The sequence below is a fragment of the Eretmochelys imbricata genome, chromosome 24 (assembly GCF_965152235.1).
Source record: "Eretmochelys imbricata isolate rEreImb1 chromosome 24, rEreImb1.hap1, whole genome shotgun sequence".
Lineage (NCBI taxonomy): Eukaryota > Metazoa > Chordata > Testudines > Cheloniidae > Eretmochelys > Eretmochelys imbricata.
This window is the reverse complement of record NC_135595.1, coordinates 4146375-4171194: the sequence shown is the minus strand read 5'-3', so window position 1 is coordinate 4171194 and position 24820 is coordinate 4146375. Positions and strand designations below refer to the sequence as shown.

The window sequence follows — 24820 nt, the reverse complement described above, 5'->3', positions numbered from 1 at the left end:
CGCAGCCAGATGGCAGGGACGCGTGGCCCAGCGGGAATTCCGGCAAGCTTTGGGGGAATAGCAGGACTCGAGCCATGCCAGCTGGTGCCAGCTGACGGGCCGGCCAGCTCAACTTAAGAACCTGCCCTCACTGGCATGAAGGGTTCGTGTGTGTGTGGATGAGACTCGAGTCGGGGGCTGCGCCGGAGTTATGAGGAGCTAACTGCAGTCTGAGTGATGGGAGCGCAGCCTCAAAGAGGGCAGTTTCTGGGTCAGCGCTGGGCTGGGAGACCGTAGGGCCTGCAGGGAGCTGTGCGGTGACTCACTCGACCGACAGGGAAGCTGTGGACAGTGACACTGGCATCCCTGACCACCTGGGATGCGAGAAGTTTTATTTCTCCACGCAGGTGACTGGGTTGGTGCTGGGACCTGTCTGTCCCCTCCCCCCAGCTGCCTGGTGAGGAGGGGTCCCCACTAAGAGCACCCTGTTCCTTTCCTTGCCACCCCAGGGCCCCGCTGCAACCTGGTCTGTGACGACGGCTTCTGGGGGCGGAACTGCAGCCAGCCTTGCGTCTGCAAGAACGGAGCTGCCTGCTCCTCGGAGGACGGGAGCTGCAGCTGCACGCCCGGGTACCGCGGCCCCGCCTGCCAGCGCCGTAAGTGCCGTGCCGACCAAGGATGACGCTTGGAGCCAGCGGGCTGGGGGGTGTGTGTGGGGGGGGCGGTCAAGGGGGTCCTGCTCCTGCATTGCCCAGCCCTGGGGGAGCTGTCCTGTCCTGGCAGGGCGAGCGCCTGGCTCCGTCCAGTGCCAGAGCAGAGCAAAGTCCATTGCGCAAACCCCAGGTGGGACCAGCCTGCGAGTTGGCACTGGCATCCTCCTTTCGAGCCTGCCCCCCCACCCACCCCAAGGGCTGGTTCGGGTGCAGTGGGCAGGGTCAGACGCCACTGCACAGGGATCCCAGGCCCCCAGTGGAGCTGGCCAGGGTTCGGGGAGATGGATACATGTCGGGGGCAAACCCCCAATAAGAAATCCACATGAGAACACACCAGCCCGTGTGTCCCCGTGACCTGTTCCCTCTAGCGGGCAGCAAGGAGTTCTGTCTCCATGGGCCTGTCTGGGTCCTTCTGCTGAGGCTGCGCATCAACGGGGTCGGTCAGCACTAATTGGGTGGCTTTGCCTGGTCCCCGTCAGGATCTGGGCTAAGACCCAGCAAACACGTTTCACATGAGCAGCCGTCTGACCGGGCCGGGTTAGGGCTGGTACGTGACTCGCCTCCACACCCCTTCCATTTCTTCTTCCCTTGCCGCAGCCTGCCAGCCCGGGCGTTACGGCAAGAAGTGCGCAATGTCCTGCCGTTGCTCCAACCACTCCACCTGCCACCTTGTGGATGGCTCCTGCGACTGCTTCCCCGGGTGGACAGGCAGCGACTGCTCACAGCGTGAGTCACATCCACTGCCGGGGGGCGCCCCAACTCACGGGCAGCACAGGTCAACGGGGAATAAGTTGCGGGTGGGTAGCCACTTGTAGAGGTTATAGGGAATCTGGACACAATAGGGTCACCAGGACTATGATCTGGGGGGCCTGGAGGCTCTGTCAGCCCCCAAAATTTAGGCCTCTGCCATTTGAGCTAACGGAGATCTCGTTCAGCCAGTAGCAGAAGTAGGACTCTTATCCTTTCTTTGGGCAGCCACCAGGGGGCGACGGGATCTCACACACATACATTCAGTAGCTCGTTTGGGGAGAGCAGCTTCCAGAGCCAGATGCGTAGTGGGACTGACGGACATCTCCTCTCCTCCGCAGCCTGCCCGCCCGGCACGTGGGGAGAGGCCTGCAGCCATACCTGCCGGTGCCCAAACGGAGGCCAGTGCAACACCGTGGATGGGAGCTGCTCTTGTCCGGCCGGCTTGACCGGCAGACGCTGCTCGGAAGGTACGGACTGTGCCGGGCGGGGGCCCGGGCATCACACTTCTCCTTTCCCATACAGACCTCACCCGCTTGGTTTCTTCTCTGTAGGCTGCCCCCTGGGGCGCTATGGGGAGAACTGTGCCCAGACATGCCAGTGCCAGGACGAGGCTCAGTGCGACCCAGTGACCGGGAGATGTCTGTGCCCCTCTGGGTACACCGGCACCCACTGTGAAACCAGTAAGCCGCAGAGCCCGCCCTGGCCGAGCCAGAGGAAAACCCCGGGGAATGTACAGGGTTGTATGACGGCCCCAAGACTGCATTGGGGAGCCACCTGCAGCGCCCACTGCTGGCAGAGGGGAGCATTGCACCCACTCAGGACTTCTGGGCGGGTCTTGAGGGAAGTGGATTGACAAGTTTTTTGACACAACCCCACCCCCACCCCCACCCCCGGCTTTTTGGGTTAAAACAGAAATTTCCCCGGGGAATGTCCGATTCTGGTTAAATTTTCCGGGCTTTCGTTGGAAGAACAGAAATCTGGAAAAAAAATTGGGTTTTTGGCAACTGAACCCCCCCTAAAATGCTGGCCAAAACTCCGAATATTTTCCACTTTGTTTCTGACTGTTGACACTCAAAAAACTATAACTTTTCAGCCACAGAGTTTTGGGTTTTAAGGTTTTGGATGAAAATCCGGAAACTTGGAAGAAAAAAATTTTGACCAAAACATTTTGTTTGTCGTTCATCGAAACGTTTTGCTGGAACACCGATTATTTCCCAACCAGCTCTAATATTGGGTTATACGGACCATTGGTCTCCTCCAGCAGTCAGGAGGGGGGATGCGGAGCTGTATGGCTCCAAGCCGCTCCCTGGGACTGGCCTGCCCCTTCCTCTTGCCCAGAGCCATCCTGTGTAAATGCCCCTGCCTCCCAGTCCCCTTCCCCCCACGGATTCTAACCTTGGCCCTTGTGCGCCCCTGGCAGAGTGTCCCCCCGGCACCTTTGGACCCAGGTGCCTCCAGGTCTGCGAGTGTCTTCACAACTCCACCTGCCACCACGTGACAGGGAGCTGCCAGTGTGAGCCGGGCAGGAGCGGGGCCCAGTGTGAGAAATGTGAGTGAGACCAGGCAGGGGGCTGGGAGCCAGGACGCCTGGGTTCTGTCCCCAGCTCCGGGAGGGGAGCAGGGTCTAGTAGTTAGAGCGGGGAGGGGAGGGGCTGGGAGCTAGGACTCCTGGGTTCTGTCCCCAGATCTGGGCAGAAGATCTAATTATTCCTCCGGGCGTGCAGGGAGCCCCGAGCACCCCTTCACCATGGTGCCAGCGGTGCCGATGGGGTACAGCTCCCTGGGGGCGATCATTGGCATCATCGTCCTGGTGATCCTGCTTCTGGCGCTGCTGGCGTTTTTCCTGTGCTACCGGCACTGGCAGAAGGGCAAAGCGAACAGGCACCTGGCCGTGGCCTACACCACGGGGCGGACGGACAGCTCGGAGTACGCGGTGCCAGGTGAGGGCGCGGCGCGCTCAGGAACGGGGGCTCTGCTCTCGCAGTCACCCCCCTGCTCCCGCTAGCACGGCACCTCCGAGGACACTAAGCTCGGAGTCCCCCAGCCCGCTCTCGGGGAAAGTCTCCCACCTAAGTACCAATCCCAGCCGCCCTGGGCTTCGCGAGGGGAATCCAGCTGGAGCCCGGCAGAGGGTGGGGACAGGCACCCGGCGCTGCACAGCCCCTGGGGACAGCTAGTGGACAGGACTCCCAGAGACTTCGGCCTAACTCTGTCTGTCCCTTTGTGTCTGACCAGACGTCCCACCCAGCTACACCCATTACTACTCCAATCCAAGCTACCACACCCTGTCGCGGTGCGTGCCGACCTCCCCCGCCCCCAACAGCCAGGACAGGGCGAGCTCCCTCAAGGTAAGCCCCAGCCCTCAGGGTGACACTGCTCCGGGGAAGTTCCCAGCCTTTTTTGTTCTCTGGAGCCTCGAGGCACGGAGCCCCCTTGGGGACGGGCAGAGAGGAGACAGCTTGTCTGTAGCGTCTCTCCGGGGCTGGGCTGGGCTGGGTATTTGCCGCAAAAATAGTTGCACCTCTGACCCCCTCCCCACGCCCCAACCCCCTGCCCCAGCCCTGATCCCTCTCCTGCCCTCCAAACCCTTGGTCCCAGCCTGGAGCACCCTCCTGCACCCCCAGCCCAGAGCCTGCACCCCCAGCCGGAACCTGAACCCCTTTCCGCACCCCTGCCCCAGCCCCGAGCCCCCTCCCACACCCTGTACTCCTCATTTCTAGCCCCAACCCCCAGTTTTGTGAGCATTCAGGGCCCACCATACAATTTCCATACCCAGATGTGGCCCTTGGGCCAAAGAGTTTGCCCACCCCATGCGCTAAGCCATCAGGTTGGTGGCCTCCCAGCAGCGCCCCGGATGCTGGGTGCCCCGAGTCTGTGCAAATCCCTTTTTCTGGCCTGTGTTTCCCAGCCTGTGCTGGTTCAGAGAGCCAGACAGACCCTCTAGTAACTGCTGAACCGTCTCTTCCCCAGCCCAGAGCCAGGTGCTGGGCCCGAGCTGAGGGCCCATCCGGTTGGATAAGCACAGCTGGGTGCAGACCAGTCCTGTAGTCTGAACCCCAGAGGTGTCCAAACAACTAAGGGATGAGAACAGGCCAAATGTAGAGACCAACCCTTTATACTGGGTGCTGTATCTCTGGAACCCGTGGGTCAAATGACCCCAAATTTGCCCCACTCGCCCCACCCCAGGGTGCCATGGGGCACAGCAGGTTTCGAGACCATCTGAGTATGTGCAGGGATTTTAGAGCGCTTCGAAACATCCGCTCTTAATGCGAGTGCTTGTCTCAATCTGAACTCTGGGCAACTCCAGAACGAAGGGGTTCTTCATGGACACACACAGATCCTGTGGTTCCCAAAATCCTGGCCTGGCAAAGGGGCGGCTGGCTGCCTGTCTCTGCCGAGCTGGACCCCGTGGGCAGGGGGCGGTAGGACGCTGCTGATTTCCGCCCCTTATTTCGGCCACAGGTGCCCTGCAGCCAGCACTTCTCCAGCATAAAGACCGTGGCCTACGGGCCGGACTGTAACGCCTCACTGCCTGCCGACTGGAAGCACTACGGGGCGCCAGGGCTGAAGCATCGCGAGCGGGGTAAGGTGGGAGGCGAAGGCTCACCAGCTCTGAGCAGGGCTGTGCTTTAGGAGACGGTGTGGGGAGAGGAAGTGGGGTCTAGGGGTCAGGACAGGGTGGGGCCATGGCTTCTACTCCCAGTGCTGGAAGGTGAGTGGGGTTAGGAGTTGGGAGATGGGGGAGCTCAGGACTCCTGGGTTCTTTTCCCATCTCTAGGAAGGGAGTGATGCCGAGTAGTTAGAGAAGGAGACTGGGAAGTGGGGGGTGGGGCTCAGTACTCCTGGGTTCTAGTCTTGGCTCAGGAAGGGGAGTGGTGCCTAGAAGTTAGGGAAGGAGATGCAGGGGGGGCCCTTCAGGACTCCTGGGTTCTATTGGCTCTGGGAGTGGAGCGAGCTCTCTGGATTAGAGCAGGAGAAGGGGAGCTGGGACTCCTGGGTCCATTTCAGCTCAAACGGCCAGTCTTGGTCGGAGCCCTATAAATTTCATCCCCAAACCAGGGCAAAACTGCCCTCCCCACCCCCAAGCTGGTGGGGAGAAAAGCAGCCAGGGCCCTTGGGGGGGCCCTCCCTGGATGCTGCATGGGGGAGACCCTTCCTTGGCTGGGAGCTGCCTTCATCTAGTTTCTAGTCAGTGTCCCCATTTCTCACGACCTCCCCCCATCTCTGTTGTGGGGGCGGACACAGACCCCAGCCTCGTGAAGGGAGCCCCCTTGTAGTTAAAGGAGGGCCGTGCAGGCTGGGGAGCTAGGGGGAACCCCCGGGATCTGACTGTGTCCAGCAGCCTCACGGTCTCCCTCCGTGTGCAGGGGGCGGCCCCATGGACCACAGCTACAGCTACAGCAACAGCCTGGGGAAGTACTACAGCAATGGTGAGCACAGCGGCTCCCTCTGGGGGGGTGGCTTCCAGGGGCCCCGGCGCACAGGAGAGGGGGTCCTGCGGGCTTCTCGATCGTAGAATATCGGGGTTGGAAGGGACCTCAGGAGGTCATCTAGTCCAACCCCCTGCTCAAAGCAGGACCAACCCCCAATTTTTACCCCAGATCCCTAAATGGCCCCCTCAAGGATTGAACTCACAACCCTCGGTTTAGCAGGCCAATGCTCAAACCACTGAGCTCTCCCTCCCCCAGATGCTCTCGGCTCAGGCCGATGGCCTCATTTTCCTGGGGTGGGGTCTGGGAGGAGCGGGAGGGGGAGGAGTTGTGCTTACTGCAGCACTGACCCCCATGTTGCAGTGCAGCACTAGGGGGTGCTGTGGGAGTGGGGCAGGGAGCTCAACAGGGTGCGAGGAAGCTGGGCTGGCTTTGGAGAAGCTCTGTGTATCCCCAGAGCAGCTCCAGCCTGGACAAGCTCCCTCCCCTGCACATGCTGCCCAGGTGGGACGCCCTGGGGGCAAGAGGGGAGCTTGGTGCGTAGGGCCCCATCCAGCCCTAGGCTTCTTTGCTGAGGCTGCCGACGAGGGGCCCAGTTAGCACTGATTGCGGCCCATGTGCCTGGAGCTGGACAGGCCCAGCAAACTTGTCTCCTCCAGGCTAAAGTGGCGTCCCAGCCCCCCGGCTTCTCCCACTTCCTGTATTCACCCACCCTCCCTTTGCCATCCTTCCACCCACCTTCCAGACTACATCAAGGAGGAGGCTCTACGCGCCAGCAACAGCTCGCTGAACAGTGAGAACCCCTACGCCACCATCAAGGACCTACCCGAGCTCATGGCCAAGCCCTCGGAGGGCAGCTACATGGAGATGAAGTCCCCTGTGAAGCGAGAAATGTCCTACGCTGAGATCGGGCTCTTTGAGGAGCCAGCTGCCGGCTCCAGGGCAGAAGGTAGAGTTCGGCACCGCGACGGACTGCGGGACCCCTCCAGTCCCGTTCACTTTGCAGTGATGCCAGAGACTGAATGGCACATGGGAAGGGGGTACTTGTCCACTGCCAGGCTTTTGCATTTCAGAGGCCACCCTCATCGAGATCGGGGCCCCATCGTGCTGGGCGCTGCACAAACCCACAAAGTGAGAGCCAGTCCCTGCCCCAAAGAGCTCACGGTTTAAAATAGATGCAGCATGGGAGAAAGGAAGGGTCCTTATCTCCATTTTACAGATGGGGAGTCAAGGCCCAGACCAGTAAAGTGACTGGCCCGGGGTCACTCAGGGAGTCTGTGGCAGAGTTTGGAATCGATCCCTGATCTCCCAAGTCCTTAACCACAAGCCCGTCCTGAGACACTTTCACAGATGCCTTTGGTAATGCCCTTGTCTTTCCTCTTCTCCTCCTTCTAGAGAGTTGCCCCCCGGGGGCAGAAGGTGTCTCTCCAGCAGCCCCCAGCGTTGCCCCCAACCACTACGACTCCCCCAAGAACAGTCACATCCCCAGTCACTACGACATGCCACCGGTCCGGCACTACCCCCCATCCCCGCCACTCCGGAGGCAGGACCGGTGAGGAGCCACAGGGCGCTGTCTCTCTCTGTTCGTCCATCCTCCCCATCCTCTCTGTCCACCCTTCCCAGGGAAAGTTGGAGGACTAGCTCCGAATCCCAGCAGGTGGAGAGCCATGGCAGGACCGTGGATGGCCATTTACCAGCACCCCCCGGATTCACCCACAGCCTCTGTCTTTGCTTGTACAATGCAACAGCTGCTGAGGACTAGGGAAGGGGGGAGTCAGACCCCTTGACCCAGCTGCTTGGGGTTGAATATAGCTCATCGCCTTCCCCCAGGCGAGGATTCAGAGTCTGTGACGTTCACATAGAATCATAGACTTTAAGGTCAGAAGGGACCATTTGGATTGTCTAGTCTGACCTCCTGCACAGCGCAGGCCACAGAATCTCACCCCCCCACATCTGGATCCTGAGCCTCCCCCATGCAGCAGGGATGTGGATCTTGGTGGGGTGGTGTTGGAATGGGGGCACATTGCAATATCGTGTTGCTCCTGCCTCAGTTGCGGCATCCCACTTGCCCCACCATGTTCACCCCCCCCCCCTCGGTGTTTGTCTTCAGGGTGGGGTCCCCAGTCAAGCCATCGGCAGGCGTGTTCTGCCCCAAGGGCACGGCTTTGCACTAGGGGGAGGACTGATCTGAGGAGAAGCCTGCCTCGGTGGAGCTGATGTGAACGGGACACCACAGTGCTGGGGCGCGGAACGGCAGGTGTTCCAGTGAGCCCCCACAAAGGGACTGATAACCCAGCAGGGCAGCTGCAGACGCTGGACCACTGCGCCCTGCTGACACAGACTAAACACCCCAAGACCAGCCCTGCTGCAGCCCCAGGAGAGACATGGCTGGGAAGTGAGACGCCACCGAATCCCGCTCCCAATCCGGATTCCAGCCTGTGGAGGGGGACTGGATCTGGGCTTTTGGCTCAGTCTCGCTTTGCATCTAGACTCAGCTTCCGAACACCTGCCTCATTTCATCCCGCCACCAGCCCCACTGGAGATGGGCCGTAGAGGATGTTTGCGCTGTTAGGGGAAGTTGGTAGCTCTGAATCCAAGCTTCCCCACCATTCAACCCCCCCCACACAACAGTCCCACCACTGTGAAGCTGCTGAGGGTTCAGCACACCCCTTCCCATCACGGCATACCACCCCCACCTTGTGCAATATACCGGCCTAAGGTGTCTCCCCCTAGCGGCCGGCCCCAGCAGCTGTAACAGCCTGCTACTTTACTTACCTGCAGCAATGGGAGCTCCTCCTTGGCTCAGGCGAGAGAGGCCAGGGCTGAGCTCCAGGGCTGGAGTCTCCCTGCACATGGTCTTGGTTTATGACACCTCCAGGTAGAGCAGACTAGCCCAGCAGGCTCAACTTGGCCTAAGGGACATAGCTGGGTTTCCTTCCCTTTCTGCTCTGGGGGAGAGCTGGGATCTGTAGCCCGATTGATACAGCTCCAATGTGCATGTAAATAAAGATGTTTGTGTTTTGTTTTTTAACTATGCAACTGTCTAGTTTTTGGCTCAGCCTCCACCCAACTGCTAACATCACCCCATAGGCTTATAGTCAGGGTACGGCCATGAGATTAAACAGGACCTGGGGTGAGCAAAGACACTGAACTCCCAAATGTTACCCTTTGGGGAGGAGGGGATGCTCTTGCATGGGCTGCAGGGGGGCGTGAGAGGGATTATTATTTTGGTTCCAGTAACAACTAGAGGCCCTAACCAAAATTGGAGACCCGTTTTGCTAGGCATTATAGGTAGAGACTGAGAGATAGTCCCCACCTCGAAGAGCTGACACTCCAAATAGACAAAGAAAAGATTATCTCCATTGCACAAATGGGGAAACTGAGGCACTGAGCAGTGAAGTGGCTTACCACGGCTCACATACCCTAGGAATAGAGCTCAGATCACCTGAGTCCACGTATGGTGCCTTAACCACAAGCCCATCCTGTGAACATAGGGAAACCACCATGATGAGCAGGGGAGGTAGCACATACGTTTTTCTCATTGTGGTGATATCACTGCCTCTAAATCCTGCATTAAGTCCACCACTGATCTTTAAAGTGGTAAAAGGGAGACAGTCTTGCCCAGCAGGTAGAGCACAGAACCAGGACTCCTGGGGTCTACGTGTGCCTTCAGGTCTCTGTGCCTCAGTTTCCCCCATCTGTAAAATGGTGCTAACGGTGATGCTGACTGAGAGACACGAAGGGAATTGTCCCAGATCACCCCGGCAGTTGCAATCCACGCTGTAAGCCTCCCTGGATTTCTTACTCGCTGTGGGTGGGCTGGGGTGGGGTGGGGGGCAGTTAAACCTGACTAGAAAATGGGATGAAATTTACCCTTTTCTCTTGCCGCAGGAGGACAGAACAGCCCTGCCCGGTAGCCCCCCGCACCCCCACCCAATGCGCACACCTACCACGGATTGTTACACCCGCGGACCCTTTCCGCACCCAGGCGGGAGCACTGCACAAAGGGGAAAGCGCTGGAGCCAACCGCGCCAGGCGGGGGCTTGAGAGGAAGGGTGGGCAGGAGAGCAAGGCCATCTGTACAGCCCGGCTGGCCTGCTCAGCGGGGCCGGGCCTGCGGGGACTCCCAGGCTCAAAGGGCCGGGGGCTGCACGGGGGGGACCAGGCAGCAAATGCGAACAATGGGGACAGGGGGTGGGGGTGGGGGTGGTGGTGGGGGGTAATAGGAGCCCATATAAAAAAGAGACCCACAAATCGGGGACTGTCCCTGTAAAATCAGGACATCTGGCCACCCTATGGGGCACCCCCACCCCCGATTTCCACAGCCCCCCCCACCTCTATCGCCACAGTGGGGGGGGGGAATCCCGTTTCTAGGGGGTTGGGATAACCCGGGGTGGGCACGCAGCGCCGTGACCCCCCACCCCACACCTCCAGCCGGACGTCACCCACACGCGGGGGTTTCCGTGGTGACCCCAGTTTTAAGGGTGACAGGACACCCCCCCCCCCGTATCCATGGGAACGGGGCTGGCCGTGCCCAGGTTCGGGGATGGGGGTCATGGGGACGCCCCTGCTCCACCAGTCACACAGGGGTTTCCATGGTGACCTGGACCCCCCCCATTGTCATGGCAACGGTGACCCCCCCCTTTCATATGATGGAGGTTGGCGGGGGTTCCCGGGGGGCGGGGGGGGGCGCTGCCCCGGGCCCCGCAGCAGCGTCCTGTAGCCCCGCCCCGCCCGCTCCGGGCCCCGCCCCCGCGCCGGCCGGCCCCGCGTTGCCATGGGGACCCGGCAGGGGAGGCCCCAAGCGGAGCCGCCGCCGCCCCGGCTCAGGTGGGGCGAGGCGGACCCCCCCCCGGCAAGGGCCCCCGCCCCCGCTTCCCACCGCAGCTAGGGACCCGCCCCCCCGGCCGGGCCCCCGTACACACCCCGCAGCCAGGGACACACAGTCCCCCCAGCCAGGGCCCCCCCCCTCCAGCCAGGCCCACATACACACCCCGCAGCCAGGGACACACCCCCCCCCCGCAGCCAGCCCCCCCCCCCCCCGCAGCCAGGGACACACACCCCCCCCGCAGCCAGCCCCCCCCCCCCCCCCCGCAGCCAGGCCCACATACACTCCCCGCAGCCAGGGACATTCCCCCCAGCCAGGGGAGCCCTCCCCCCTCCAGCCAGGCCCACATACACTCCCCGCAGCCAGGGACATTCCCCCCAGCCAGCCCCCCCCCCCGCAGCCAGGGGAGCCCCCCCCCCTCCAGCCAGGCCCACATACACTCCCCCCAGCCAGCCCCCCCCCCAGACTAGGCCCCTCCCTCCCCCCAACCTGGAGAGTCCCCTGCTAGGCCCCTGACCCGCCCCCCCCCCAAACCGCAGCTGGGACTCCCCCCCCCCCAAACGCCTCCCGTAGCCCACCACCTGCAGCAGCAGCTCTCGCCCTGTATCTCTGTGGGCAGGTGCCAATGCCACGCCCCCGCCCCGACGTGCCACGGATCCTCCCTTTGCCCACCCGCCCGCTCCGAGCCCCATCCCTTCCCAGTGCCGTGTGACCACAGCCGTGTGCTGGCGGAGCCCCCGGACATGGGGTGGGGTTTCTTGCCCCTGGGAGCAAAGGAATGAAGGAGCAGAAATATAAATTGTGGGGAGACACAAAAGCCCATTGGGGCGAAAGGGCAGCGCTCTTGGCTCTGACCACGTGTTACCAGCTGAGCCCGTCTTGTTTTCCTCCAGTGCCCTGAAGAGCGTAACTATGGGGAAGAAAGGGGACCGGGGGGCCAAGGACAAAGTGGCTGGCGTGAGCCTTGAGGAGGAAGGAAAGAACGCGGCTAAAAGGACTGACCAACATGGTGAAGGTGATGACCCCCGATTGCTCTGTTCCCTGGCAAGGACGCCACCCAGGGGGTTCAATCTAACTGGCTGAGTCAGGCAGTGGGTCCTGCTCATATAATGCCAGGGCCAGGAAATCTGGCCCTTATTCAGGTGTCTACCTGGGAGCTGGGTTCTTTTGGAAAATCTGGCCCTAGCAGACTTTGGCCTTGACCCTGTAACGACCTAGGCGATGCTTAAACTGTAGGCATGTGGGTCCTCCCATTGAAGCTAACTGAATTCCCCTTGCAATGTTCTTCACTTCTTGTGGTTGTTGCTGTTAAAACACAGCCACTTCAGTGCTCGCTGAAGAGTCTCTGCGACTAGCTTGCGTGGCTGAAGTAAGATGCTTTGAGATGCTGTTAGCGCAAAAGCTGCTCTGGAGTGTCTGTGGTGTGGATGGAGTGACTCCTGCCCTGCTCTTTCCCCAGAGGAATACCAGTGCACCGGCCTCCTGGAGCAGGATTTCAATGAGCTGTGCTCCCGCGCCGGACTCACCAAAATCCCCAAGGTCACAGTTAGGCTGCAATCTGTCTGTAACCTCTTCCTGCCAGGTGAGTGGAGCCTCCGGGGATTCCCGGTGAGGCAAAGGGTGGGAGTATTGTTCACCCCAGCTGTGAATTCATCCCACATGAGCTAGGAGAGAAGAGGCGGCACTTAGGAGGGCAATGGAAGGGGTTCTGTACCAGCAAGGGGCCCCACACCACATTGTCCTGTGGCTCCCTTGACCCTGCACTGAAGTCTTTACAAGACTTGTAACGGTCTCCCCAGCTGGCTTAGTACAGGCAGGCCTGCTCTATGCCAGCCCCCATCATGGCAGTTTAGCCAATAGCCAGAGCACGTTGTGTTCTAGCCACCCTATGGGCATGGCTTAGGGCTAGGACACGCTGTGCTCTGGCTATTCTCTGATAGGTTACTAAGGGGCAAATGCCTGAGACAGATGAGAGCAGCCACCCTTGTAACCTCCTTCCTGCACTTGGTGCACCAGCCTTCAGGCTAAGCCCCGTGCCCTCCCTGCTTGCAAGCAGCCTTGAACAATGAAGTGTGATGTCCAGAGGAGGGGGTTTCCCCGGGAGCCTTTCCTAGATGGTTCTGCAAGGCGGAAAGACTATTTGCTGAGAACAGGGCTCAAGACTTGCAGGATTCAGTGTTTTCTTAATGGCCCAGCTCCTAGAGTTCTCTGCTTTCTGGAGAAGCTCTGCTTTCACTTAAAGAACAAGGCCTTTCCAGCCCTTGGTGTTGCAGAGAAAAGCTGGGAAACGTAACTTCTAGAAGTTCAGATGCCAGAAGGCAAAGAAATAAGAGGCCCAGCTTATCAGTGGGTCGTGCACTTCATTGTTCGTGCAGGCTGAGCTCTGTGCTCTCCAGCTTGCTAACTACAAGTGGACTCCAGGTTTGAGTTGGGGGGACCTGGCTACAGTTGGGGTGAGTGGCCTGGCTGAGGGAGCTGGCCAAGTTGGAGGCAAAGCACTGGGGAAATTGGAGCTAAAACAGCTTTCACCTAGGGGATGCTGGCCGTTTCTGCTGGTGGAGGATGCATCTGGGATATGAGCTGCAGAGGACTGTCGCAGGGAGATTGTGCGTGTCCGTTTCAATCCCACCCATTTCAGGGGCAGGAAGCTCTAGTTAAATAGTTTGGGAAGGCAATGTAGCCCCAGATGGGTTTAACATGTCTCCCAGCTTCCCCAGCCCTAGTGAAGGCAGAGTGTAGTGAAGAGAGGCTCATGCAGCTAGAAGGGGATGGTCTCTCCATGGTGGGGCAGCGTGGAGTGATTGACACAGGGCAGCAGCCTGCATGAGCCTTCACCTGGCGCTGCAGAAGTCTCCCTCGGGCTCGGTGCCCTTGCCTCCGAGTGACAGATTGGCCCCCTGCCTGGCAGAGGAAAGTGACACACTGGCCGAGAAGGAGGTCCCAGCCAACCTCACCCAGATCCAGAGCAAGTACGCCTACTTCCAGCCCTGCATCCAGACCGAGCTGGAGCATGACGACCCCAAGAGCACCCGTGAGATCTTCCTGCGAGGTGAGGAGTTCAGCTCACTCCGAATAGCCCCGCTCAGCACTGTAAAACAGGAAGGGGGAGGTGGGGGAGACTGATTCAAACCGGGCGCTGGCCGTATTTCGGGGCACTGCCCCCGTCTCCTCTCTCGTCAAAGGCTTTCTGAAAGTCCAAATAAACTCTATCCACTGGATCCCCCTTGTCCACGTGCTCGTTGACCCCCTCAAAGACTTCTAATAGATTGGTGAGGCATGATTGCCCTTCACAAGAGTCGTTTGTCTCTGTGTTTGTTAATTCTGTTTCCATAGTTGTAACCAATTTGCCTGGTACTGAAGTTAGGCTTGTAATTGCCACGATTGCCTCTGGAGCCTTTTAAAAAAAAACATAGGCCATACCAGAGCCCAGCCAGCTAGCCGTGCCATGTCGAACTGGCATCCAAGCTGGCCGGGGAGCCAAGGGGCAGTTGAGGGCAGGGGTGAGGGATCGCATTCTGGCTGTTTTCTCTTCTGCGTAACCAGCTCCTTCTGCTTTCTCTCTGGCAGGCTGGAAAATCGAAGAGAGAATGCTGGCTGTTTTCAGCAAGTGTCTGCCTGCCCTTGCCAACCTGCAGGCTGTTCAGTGAGTTAGGGGCTGGGCAGGGCCAGGAGCTGTTTGACTGAAAGGGCCCAGAGACGGGCAAGGAAATACAGCAGGATTTCAGTTCTCTGAACCCTCAGTATCCAAGCCTCCCTCTGACATGTTTTGCTGCCTCCCAGTGCATTGGCTCTTGCCTCTCTGAGATCCTGATCTTGGTGTCCTCCAAGTTGACTGGATAATTGGGATGCTGGAATTAGAGTCAATCTGGGGCCCTGCTAGCTCTTTAAAACCAATAGCTAGTTTGGGGGCTCTGGAACGCCAGGACTTGGGTGCTGGGAAACGCCTGCATTCGCTTTTGAATAGCAGATATTGGTGAAGGGGTTTGAGCATAGGCCTCTGAGGCCTGGCTCTGCAGTTGACTCACTTTGTGACCTTGGGCAACTCCTCTGCCCTCCCCGTGCCTCAGTTTCCCCATCTGGGGACGAGAATGCTTTACGATCTCTCTTATTGAGTTAATGCTGCTGCTAAGGCTACCATGTCTCTCTTCTTTCAGCCTCTGGAAGGTCGGCCTGACGGATCTCTCGCTCCTCTCTCTGATCGCTATCCTACCAAACTGCCCCAATCTCAAGTAAGCGAGAGCTAAGCTGCGGGGATGGGGGCGCTCAGACAGTGCTGGAGGCAGCTGCTTCCCTCTTGGCTCCCATCTCAGAAAGGGGACCCCATTTCTTTTTCAATTTGATCGTAACGATCCTTGAAGGAGCCAGTGAGATGGGACCTGAAGGCAGTGCTTTGTGAAGCTCATTGATGATCCCATGGCACTCTGTACCAGAGCAGAACCGCCAACTCCACTGTCCTGCCCAAAGCCCTAACGGGGTGGCTGCTGCCTACCTCAGATTTCCCCCTGCCTTTTCAGTGGTGTACAGCATTCTTCACTTTCCCTTCCAGGCTGTTATGTAGCGTTTCTTTGTCGCTGTGAAACAGCTGCTGTGTTCCACTCCAGAGGTGGCTGCATGTCTGCAGGCCAAGTGACTTCTCTAGCACCTTGGTCAGTTTCTGCTTTTCCCTACAGGACACTAACGCTGGAGGGGAACCCGTTAGCAGAGGGGTCCTTCTACAGGCTGATCGGAGAGGAGAGCACGTGAGTTCCTTCCGAATCGAAGACCCAGGAGTCCTGGGGAGTGCATGCTAGTTAACCATACTTGGGGCAGATACAGCGTTGGGCAAGGGAAGGGAAATTTCAGACCACTGCGTCTGCTCTGGGTGGGATGGGTGGACCCTGGGGGATACTCCTGGGAGGGAGGTCCCAGTGGGGAGGAGGGCTGAGGATCACTGGGCGGGATGGGGTGCTTTGTCTCAGACTCTCATAAACAAAACCCTCAGCCCATCGGCAAGGTGCCCACACAGAGTCCAGCGCATGGTGTGCAGATTCCTTGCCTCCTACCCTTCCACCCCGCAGGCCGAGCGGGCCTGGGATTGCTCCCGCCTACTTCAAGGCTCTGTCCTGGAGAGTCCCCTCCCCACTCCCAGGGCATCTCTTTCCCTTCCCAGGGAGCAGGACAGTCCAACCAGACCTGATTGGAAACTCTTACCAACACCCCTGCAGGCTGGCTCACGTGTCACTGAGAAACAACAACATCGGCAATGCCGACGCCAAGCTGATCGGCCAAGCCCTCTCCACGCTGAAGTCCTCCAACAAGAGCTTGGTCTCGCTGATCCTCAGCTTCAATCACATCTCAGACTTGGGAGCAGGCTACATCGCAGAGGTGAGGGGTGAGAGAGAAAGCGACTGGCTGTGTTGGGGCATGAGCATCTGTAGAGCATCTGAAGGGGGAGTCTCTCCTGGGAACCTGTGCCAAGGGAGATCTGGGTACGTAGGGAGGGACAGAGACCTTGTGGTTAAGGCACTTCCCTGGAGGCCTGGCTTCAAATCCTAGCCTTGTCACTAGGTTATTTTTTAAACCAGTTTAAGTCCAATTGTCTCATGTAGACGGGAACAGGCAGCTGGGGGAACCTTAATAGCTGAGGCTGTGAAGGGAAGCCGAAGAGATGGAACTTTACAGGCTGGAGCTTTGCGTGTTCTCCTGCCAATCCAGTCTAGCTGGATCCAGTACTCAAAGTCCACCTGCTGCGTAGCTCTGGTGATCTCTCAGCAGGATGGGTTGGGCTAATGGAGAGACTGAAGTCCCCTGTGACACAGGAACTGGGCCATCGGCAGGAGTTGGTGAAGGGAAGCCAGCCCAGCCGGATGGAGGGTTCAGGGCTGTCACTGCTCACAGCTGACGGCTTTTTTCCTTTCCTTGCATGTCTGCGTCCCACCGCCGCCCCCCGGGGTCTGTCCAGGGCTTGCGGTTGAATCGCTCTCTGCTGTGCCTGTCTCTGGCACACAATCAGATTGGAGACCAGGGAACACTCAAGCTCGCAGAGGTGCGTCCAGGAAAAGGCCTTTGCTCTTCAGTACAGGGGATGGATTTACCCTTTAAAAAATTCTTTGCCCGGCCCAGTGTCCACTGCTCCCTCCCTTTGCAGCTATTAGCCAGGCTGGGCAGGGAGGGTGTCCTTAGCCTCTGTTTGCCAGAAGCTGGGAGTGGGCGACAGGGGATAGATCACTTGATGAGTCCCTGTTCTGTTCATTCCCCCTGGGGCACCTGGCATTGGCCACTGTTGGAAGACAGGACACTGGGCTAGATGGACCTTTGGTCTGACCTTAGCTGGCCATTCTTATCAGGAACATCTAGTGGGGGTGGAGGGCTCTATGGAGGAGTCCGAGTTGTGGATCCAGAGCTCTCTCATCCAAGGGGTAGGGGTGGTGGCTCTTTAACTAAAGAGTTTTTCTCCCAGCCATTAAAAGGCCTTTGAGTTGAATGCATGTTAACAAAGAGAGTTTGAATCAGTCTGAATCAAAATCCAACCCTCTCTCAGCTAACCAGGCTTCCCTGGCACAGCGCCTCCCGTCTCCTGCATTCCCAGCTCTCCATAGTGGTTGCGAGGGAAAGAAATGAGCTGAATTTCTAATGTGTAAGACATCTTCATCTGTCACAAAAGAGCAGATGCGCAGCTCTTCTCCCCATCTGCAGCTCTCTAACGCAGGCCAGGCCTGACCTGCACCAGGCCCTGACCCGGCAGCGGGACGTTCCAGGGCTAATCCCTGCTGCCCTGCCCCGTTCCCATTTGGTCGTCCTTCCCAGCCCCTTCCCCCCGGTATGAATGACCGAAAAGGGACGTACTAGCACATCCCTTTGAGGGAGCAGGACCTGAGCTCGGAAATTCGGGACCCGATCCCGAGGGACTGAGCATGCTCAGTGGGTACCGAGCACCTCTCTGGCTCAGGCCGTTGTAACGTCTGCGAGCTTGGCTGTGGTCAGAGAAGTGACGGGGATTGAAGTGGTGCCGAGGCCCCGGGCTGCCCCCTCTGTGGGGCGGAAGAGGGGGAGTTAAGCTATTGTGACCAAGAGAGACTGAGCAACACTGACTCCCCCATTGCTTTGGGGCAGGTTCTGGGACCTTTCGCTTTAACTCACACCGAAGTCGTGGAAAGGAGGCGACTTTTACTGGAGAAGGAATCCCAGGAGCGGTCCCGGTCGGTAAGGTTCCTGCCAGGCCATGTGCGCTCACCTGAGGGCGACAGATCAATTCACCTCAGGGGCGGGAGGTGCTAGCGACTGACCTCTTTCCCACAGCGGCCGGCCAAACATTGCTATAAACTCAGAGCTCCATGAACCAGGTCGCTGAGGGTAACAAGATTTACCCTGGAGCGTGCTGTATTCCCCTCTACTTTCTGAGCCACCTAGAGGATAACAGCCTACTACTGCTGCCACCTAGTGGCATCACTCCTTTAGCTCACATTGTAGAGGTCTGAGAGTCCCTGGTTCTAAGCCAGCTGACACCCCATGCTAGGAATTGCTACAGTTAGCGCTGCCTAGGGTCCTAAAGGTAGCAAATGTAGAGCAGCCTGTGGTGTCCGAATCTCTATTAAAATCCCTCTGGGTCTGGGTTCCAGCCTCTGAGACATGCTGATGCCAAAAGCAGCGAGCGTCCCTCCAGCCTCGTCAGCAACACCACCATCGACAAGCTGCAGTCAGCCAAACAGAGCAAGAGCGGGTCCAAGAAAAAGGTGAGGGGTGTGGGCTGAACCGAGTAGGACAGTTTCCACGCAGCCCTTCCCAGGGACTCCAGGCGTGTCCACCCTGCCTAGGAGCAAGGGGTTAACCCCACAGCGAGCAGCTCCCAAAGATCTGCTTCTTTGTAAGGATCGGGGGATCGCAGCGGTCAGGACTTGCGCATGGCAATGTTAAGGAAAAGGAGGGGGTCGTGGAGCCAGGGAGTGACCCTCAGGACTCCTGGGTTCTCATTTCATTTCTGAAGCGGGAGTGTGAGCTCGTGGCTAGAGCAGAGACTTAGGGATCAGGACTCCTGGGTTCTTTTCCCAGCTCTGCCGCTGGGTTCATTTGGTGACCTTGGGCTTTCCTGTGCCTCCATCCTTCAAACAGGGTTCATGCGGGACTGGGGGTGTGCAAGGCTGGTGGTTTACATGCTTGGGCCAGAAGCGAAGTGGGGTCAAGCCTGATGGGGACTTTGCAAACAGCGACAGATATTAAAGAGACGCCGAGCCTGCCTGCCAGCGCCCCCTTCAGGCCTGTGCTTCTCCTTACAGGAGCCTTTGAAGAAAGAGGAGAAAGCTCAGGCCAACACTGCAGGTGGTGGTGGGGTCGTGGGCGGCCCAGCCTTTGTGCCCGCAAAGAAGGAGGATGCTAAACAAGCCAAGAAAAGTGAGTCGAAATTCTAACCCCCCCGTCCCTTGTGCAAGGGACCCCCAAAGATGGGCTAAGGAACTAGATGGTGAACTGTGCCAGAGTGGGGGGCCGGAGGCGATGACCCTCTCTGAGCCGGGCGCCTGGCCAGTTGGTTCCAAGGCAGGGCCCATGGGAGGGCCCCCCATGGCTCAGCTTGCAGCTCTCTGCGTGGCAGAGGCTCGGTCAGGTTTGTGAGTGTTTCACCCAGCTCTAGGTGTGTCCCTCCCTCTAGTGGTTTCCACCCCGGAGCAAAAAGTTGTTCGAGGCAAAGGAACCAAATTGGGCGCCAAGGAGAAGCGCAGTCTGCTGCCGGAGTTGGAGGTGAGGGAGCCCTGGCCAACCACGGGGTACAATGCTTGGCATCTCCTCCAGGGACTGCTATACACAGTGCTCCCTGCTGCCCGTAGGCCAGGCTCAAGGCACTGGGTTAGTGGGGCAGAAGCCTGGCTCTGGGCTAAGATCCGGAGTTGAGTTCCTGGTCACCTCCAGGGCTAGTGTCTCAGTTACAGCCCGAGCTGCGTTATGGGCCTTGGTGGCCTGGGAACTTGGGCCGGGTCACTGACCCTTCAGCTGGAGCTGCTGTGATGGCTCTTGGTTCAGTTCCGGCACAGGTTGTTCCATTCTGCCCCTGCCAGGGGGGATACAGTGGGCTTCACTCCCACTCCTACCCGGCTGGGCATGGTGCAAACAACTGCCCCGTTCCGCCCCCGAGGTGGCTGACTTGCGTTGGGATAAAAAGATGTGGAACAATTGGCTCAGCATGAAAGCTGGGGATTTTCAAAGGGGCTTGGAGGAGTAAGGAGCCTGCTGCCCAGGGAAAATCAAGGAGATCTGTACTCCCAACTCCCTTAGACACCTAAGAGGATTCCAGCCAAAACGTCCTATCTCCTGCCCCACATCAGACCCAGCAATGGACTGATCCCTGCCCCCCATCATCTCCTGGGCAGTGCCAATGCAGGGGGGGCCCCTGCCGAGCTGCTCCCAGGGGCAGCTCTGGGACCTGCCTGAAGGTGAAACGTTCTCTGTGCCCAGGTGGTGGAGCCCACCGAGATCGTGAACCCACTGCTGGAACAGGCCGAGCACCGCGACGGGAAGGTCTTCCTGCCAGGCAACCATGTGCTCATCAACTTAAACCTCACCTGTACGTTGGCCCGGGGCTGGCTGGAAACCCACCATCTCGCCTGGCAGGGCAAGCGTCCCCCATGTTGTCCTTGGCCAACAAGCCGGGCTGGGAGCTGTGGCAGTGGGCGGGAGATGCAGCAGCCTCTGCCAGACTTGCGTGTGCCCTTCCTTCTGAGTGGGGCCTGCAGCCCCTGGTGCTGGGCCAGGCCCTATCCACAGAGCTCCTTCAGTACCACCCGCCCTTCTCCACTTCCGTCCATGCGGCCCAGCCTGGTCACTCACCTCGGTGCCACGTAGCTCCTGGGCTCCCCCTGGTGGCCTGATCCCCAGCAGAGGCAGGAGACGCTCATGCTTCTAGAGCCAGGTGCCGATCCTCTGCCCCACAGCAGCTGGGTCAGTGTCTTCAATGGGCGCAGGCCCTGGCTGAGGTCCCAGGGAGTGGCCCAGGCAAACCCCACCCTAGGCCCCAGAGGAGATGGGGTTTAAACTAGCCACTGATCCGCATCTTCCCTCCCCAAGGGAACCGGATCACAGAGCAGGGCCTGAAAGCGTTCCTGGCAGCCATGGAGAGCCAGCAGCAGGCCAGCAAGTCCACGGCTGGGGTCAAGTCGCAGACGGGCCTGCTGCGGCTGTCTCTGGGGGTGAGTACCACACTCCTGCATGGCGGTGGGAGGGAGCTGGATCCAGCCCCAGGGCCCTTGTTCATTCATGACTGTGCCCCCGTGTGGGCCGGGGCTTACAGCTGCAGGTAGAGCATTCCCCACGAGCGGGGGGGCTGGAATGGGAGCAGAAGCGAGTCCCCCCCTTTACTCACCCACCCCCCTTTCCGCCCTTTCAGAAAAACCGCTTCCCTCCTGACAGCAAGACCTTTGCCAAGCTCCAGGAGCTGATGCTGCCGCGCGACCCCACCTACAGCCAGCTGTCCAAGGCGCCGGATGAGGAGCTGGCTGTGCCCAGCTAGGGGTGGAGGAGAAGAGTCTCGAGAGCAGAAGAGTCCCATGGACCTGGAGAGCGCTGGGCAGCCTTGTGTGGGATTTCTGATCCCCTCCGCCTCTGACCCAGCCCAGCCTGTAACCGTTCCCGCCTCCCATTAAATAGTTTTGACACAGTCTGCTCTGGGGTGGAGCATTAACTTCAAGGGGTGGGGGGCTGGGGCCCTCTACACCCACTGGAATTCAGGCTCTTTTTCCACAGCCAGGGCCCCTTCCTCACGCAGGAGGGCTCCATCCACGCAGGGGCTGTGGCAACAGGGAGGAAGCTCTGAGGGAAGGCCTACCTGGGTCTCCAGGGTCAGAGGCAGTGACCCCATAACTGAATGGTCCCAAGAGCGCTGTGCTGGCTGGAACGGTGAGCCCCCGTCCTCCCCCAGGACACTTGCTAACCTCTCCTCTCCTGCTTTCCCAGCCCGAGGCCCTGCAGGGCATGTTGCAGCGCCCACACCAGGGGAACCGGTGCTGGGAGCAGAAGGGAGCACGGGCGGGCTCCCAGGGCCTGTCCTCACTTGCACGGCTACTGCTCAGTGTAGACACGGCCCAGCGAATCCACCTCCCCGAGAGGTGCTGGCTGCACGGGCCTGAGTGGAGCCGCCCCAAGTCACTCTGGGCTGTGGATTTTTCACCCCGAAGTGATGGAGCCGGGCCAATCAAGTCATGTCAACTAGCCCTGAGACATCCCCGCCGGGGGACTGGGAGAGCTGGGGGTTAAGGACACGTCAGCCATTTTGCTGATTTAACGCGGGGGCCTGATTCCGCTCCCAGCAGCAGCATTGGGCAGGGCGGGGCCCACAACCCACCGCGCCCCGTTCTCTGCTCCAGCCATGACACTCGTACCCCGGCAGCATCGCTGTGTGGCATCGCCGTGGAGAACAGCTGCCAGGGCTCCTGGCAGAACCTGGCTGGCAGAACTAACAGGCCAGCGAAGAGGGGGGCTGGGAAGAGATGGTCCAGTCTCCCATGCTGCAGTGGGTGAAAGCAGGCACTGCTGTGCAGCGAGACCCCCCCGGGGAAGGATCACACGCATGCCAGCGAGAGAAGAATATTTCACTTTTCTTTAAAAAAAAAATCTTTACCAGTAAAGGGAAGAAAATAAAACGGATTATACATCATGGAACAGCCAACAGTCAGTCCTCTAGCTTGAGGGGGGCAGGCCTGGGGCCTGGCCTCTGACAACGCAGCAGCAGCCTGCAAGTAGACAAAAGCCGATTGCGAAGTGGGTGGGGTCTTACCCTGGGCCCTCCCAGCTCCTCTCTCCAGCCACAGCAGCTGGTCAGTGCTGCGCTGTGCTCACCATTAGGGGCGATCGTATCCAGCGGGCTGGGCTCATCCAGCCCCCAGGAGCACAGCAGAGCCGACCCCTCCAGCCGGCTGACTGTCTCCAAGCAGCGCAGGGATTTTGCCACGGCAGGCATGTCTGTGGGGTGTCCCGTTTTCCCAGCCCGCTGCCCGCCCTGGGATCCAGCCATTCCAGTGGAGCGATGTGCGTTTTCCAGACAGCCCCGACAGAAAAGCCGGCCTGAAGCAGGGGGCAACGCATCTGCCGGAGGGAGAATGGCCAGCTAATGCCAGCAGCACGCGCTGTGGCTTCCCGGGGCCGGGGGAGACACAGTGAGAGGCCCAGAGGGGACACCTAGGGGTAAGAGGACTGGGCCGCTGGGAATCCCATTTCCCCAGGCTGGGCAGGGCAGGGCAGCGGGATAGTGGTAATGGCCGTTGCATTGCAGGGTCACGGGATACAGTCCAGTTATTTACAAGAACCCAATGCACATACATACATATTTATATCTGATCAGCAGAGAGGGCGGGCCGGGACCCACTGCGTGGGCTCCTCAGCACGGAGAGAAACAAAAAGTGCATTTCGACAGACTATATTCCAGCTCTCGTGTACAGGGACGATGCTTGCCCGTGGGGGGCACAGAGATGGAGACAGCGGTGGGGGCCCGGCCTGCCAGCGGCAGGCAGCATGCAGGGTGACGGGCACTTGCTCTCCAGGCAAAGGGCCGCCCAGCCCCATGGCTGGGACGAGACACCGAGATCAGCCAAAACTAACATGCGCTTCCCCACGGGATTCCAGTTCTGCTCCGAGCTTCCAGTCGCAGCCCCCATGGGCCTGTTTCAACATTCAGGCTGCCCCGCCTCCCAGGGGGCTTTCCCCAGTTTGGGTGGGTCCAGGGGGTGCCCTGCCGCTCCAGCTTCCCAGCCATCTTTGGGGAGTTCTCCTTCCTTGCAGGGCATTGGTGCAGAGGGGTTCCTCTGAGGGGGCTCGGCAGCCTGAAAGAGATGCAGAGAAGCAGCATTGAGAGGGATGGTCAGCAAAGCTCCAGGCTGCCAACCCGCCCCCTGGTGCCTGCTGGGTCGGCAATAGTTTTCCTGGGCTACAGCTGGGGAAACTGAGGTACAGGGGGATGGGAAGGGATTTGGCAAGTAGGAAGGCATGGGACCAGGTCATCATAAGAATGACCATGCGGGGTCAAACCAAAGGTCCATCTAGCCCAGTATCCTGTCTTCTGATAGTGGCCAATGCAGGTGCCCCGAAGGGAATGAACAGAACAGGGAATCATAGAATATCAGGGTTGGAAGGGACCTCAGGAGGTCATCTAGTTCAACCCCCTGCTCAAAACAGGGCCAATCCCCAATTTCTGCCCCAGATCCCTAAATGGCCCCCTCAAGGATCGAACTCACAACCCAGGCCAATGCTCAAACCATTGAGCTCTCCGTCCCCCCAATCATCAAGTGATCCATTCTGTCGCCCATTCCCAGCATCTGGCAAACAGAGGCTAGGGACACCATCCCTGCCCATCCTAGCTAATAGCCCTTGATGGAGCTAGCCTCCATGAACTTATCTAGTTCTTTTTTGAACCCTGTTATGGTCTTGGCCTTCACAACATCCTCTGGCAAAGAGTTCCACAAGTTGACTGTGCGTTGCGTGAAGAAATACTTCCTTTTGTTTGTTTTAAACCTGCTGCCCATTCATTTCATTGGGTGCCCCTAGCTCTTGTGTTAGGAGAAGGAGTGAATAACTCTTCCTGATTTACTTTCTCCACACCAGTCATGATTTTATAGACCTCTGTCATGTCCCCCCTTAGCTGTCTCTTCCAAGCTGAAAAGTCCCAGTCTTATTAATCTCTCCTCATACAGAAGCCGTTCCATACCCCTAATCATTTTTGTTGCCCTTTTCTGAACCTTTTCCAATTCCAATATATCTTTTTTGAGGTGGGGCATCCACATCTACCCAGAGTATTCAAGGTGTGGGCGTACCATGGATTAATATAGAGGCAATATGATATTTTCTGTCTTATTATCTATCCCTTTCTTAATGATTCTCAGAATTCTGTTGGCTTTTTTGACGGCCGCTGCACAATGGATGTTTTCAGAGAACTACCCACAATGACTCTTTCTTGAGTGGTAACAGCTAATTTAGACCCCATCATTTTGTAGTTGGGATGATGTTTTCCAATGTGCATTACTTTGCACTTATCAACACTGAATTTCATCTGCCATTTTGTTGCCCAGTCACCCACTTCTGAGAGATCCTTTTATAGTTTGTAGTTTTGAGAGATCCCTTTGTAGCTCTTCGCAGTCTGCCTGGGTCTTAACTATCTTGAGTAGTTT

At 58.8% G+C, this 24820-nt stretch overlaps 3 protein-coding genes across 6 annotated transcripts in view; 2 read left to right on the top strand and 1 right to left on the bottom strand.

Annotated features, from left to right (window-relative positions):
• PEAR1 (platelet endothelial aggregation receptor 1) overlaps positions 1–8863 on the top strand; it is a 56503-nt gene extending 47640 nt beyond the window's left edge. The window contains exons 14-24 of the mRNA XM_077840970.1: positions 489–635; positions 1290–1418; positions 1781–1909; positions 1994–2122; positions 2863–2991; positions 3167–3382; positions 3678–3790; positions 4905–5025; positions 5810–5872; positions 6618–6821; positions 7268–8863. Of these exons, the coding sequence (XP_077697096.1) occupies positions 489–635; positions 1290–1418; positions 1781–1909; positions 1994–2122; positions 2863–2991; positions 3167–3382; positions 3678–3790; positions 4905–5025; positions 5810–5872; positions 6618–6821; positions 7268–7428 (1541 nt within the window). The 3' untranslated portion in view covers positions 7429–8863. The remainder of the gene's footprint in view (positions 1–488; positions 636–1289; positions 1419–1780; positions 1910–1993; positions 2123–2862; positions 2992–3166; positions 3383–3677; positions 3791–4904; positions 5026–5809; positions 5873–6617; positions 6822–7267) is intronic.
• A 2749-nt stretch (positions 8864–11612) lies between these two features.
• On the top strand, positions 11613–21917 carry LRRC71 (leucine rich repeat containing 71). The gene is made up of 15 exons (XM_077841697.1): positions 11613–11715; positions 12160–12282; positions 13609–13749; positions 14268–14343; positions 14855–14929; positions 15371–15439; positions 15905–16064; positions 16642–16725; positions 17793–17882; positions 18299–18412; positions 18953–19067; positions 19324–19412; positions 20124–20232; positions 20733–20854; positions 21618–21917. The coding sequence occupies exons 1-15, from the start codon at positions 11613–11615 to the stop codon at positions 21915–21917; spliced, it is 1770 nt and encodes a 589-aa protein (XP_077697823.1).
• A 339-nt stretch (positions 21918–22256) lies between these two features.
• Positions 22257–24820, bottom strand: part of ARHGEF11 (Rho guanine nucleotide exchange factor 11) — an 83936-nt gene continuing 81372 nt past the window's right edge. For all 4 annotated transcript variants that reach the window (XM_077841186.1, XM_077841183.1, XM_077841184.1 and 1 more), the window contains one exon: positions 22257–23479. In XM_077841186.1, the coding sequence (XP_077697312.1) occupies positions 23324–23479 (156 nt within the window). In that variant the 3' untranslated portion in view covers positions 22257–23323. The remainder of the gene's footprint in view (positions 23480–24820) is intronic.

Coding starts and splice junctions, on each gene's coding strand:
- LRRC71 (XM_077841697.1), top strand. CDS start 11,613: ATGGGGAAGAAAGGGGACCGGGGGGCCAAGGACAAAGTGGCTGGCGTG. Junction 12,283..13,608: donor CTGTAACCTCTTCCTGCCAG/GTGAGTGGAGCC, acceptor CCTGCCTGGCAG/AGGAAAGTGACACACTGGCC. Junction 14,930..15,370: donor CCAAACTGCCCCAATCTCAA/GTAAGCGAGAGC, acceptor TTTTCCCTACAG/GACACTAACGCTGGAGGGGA.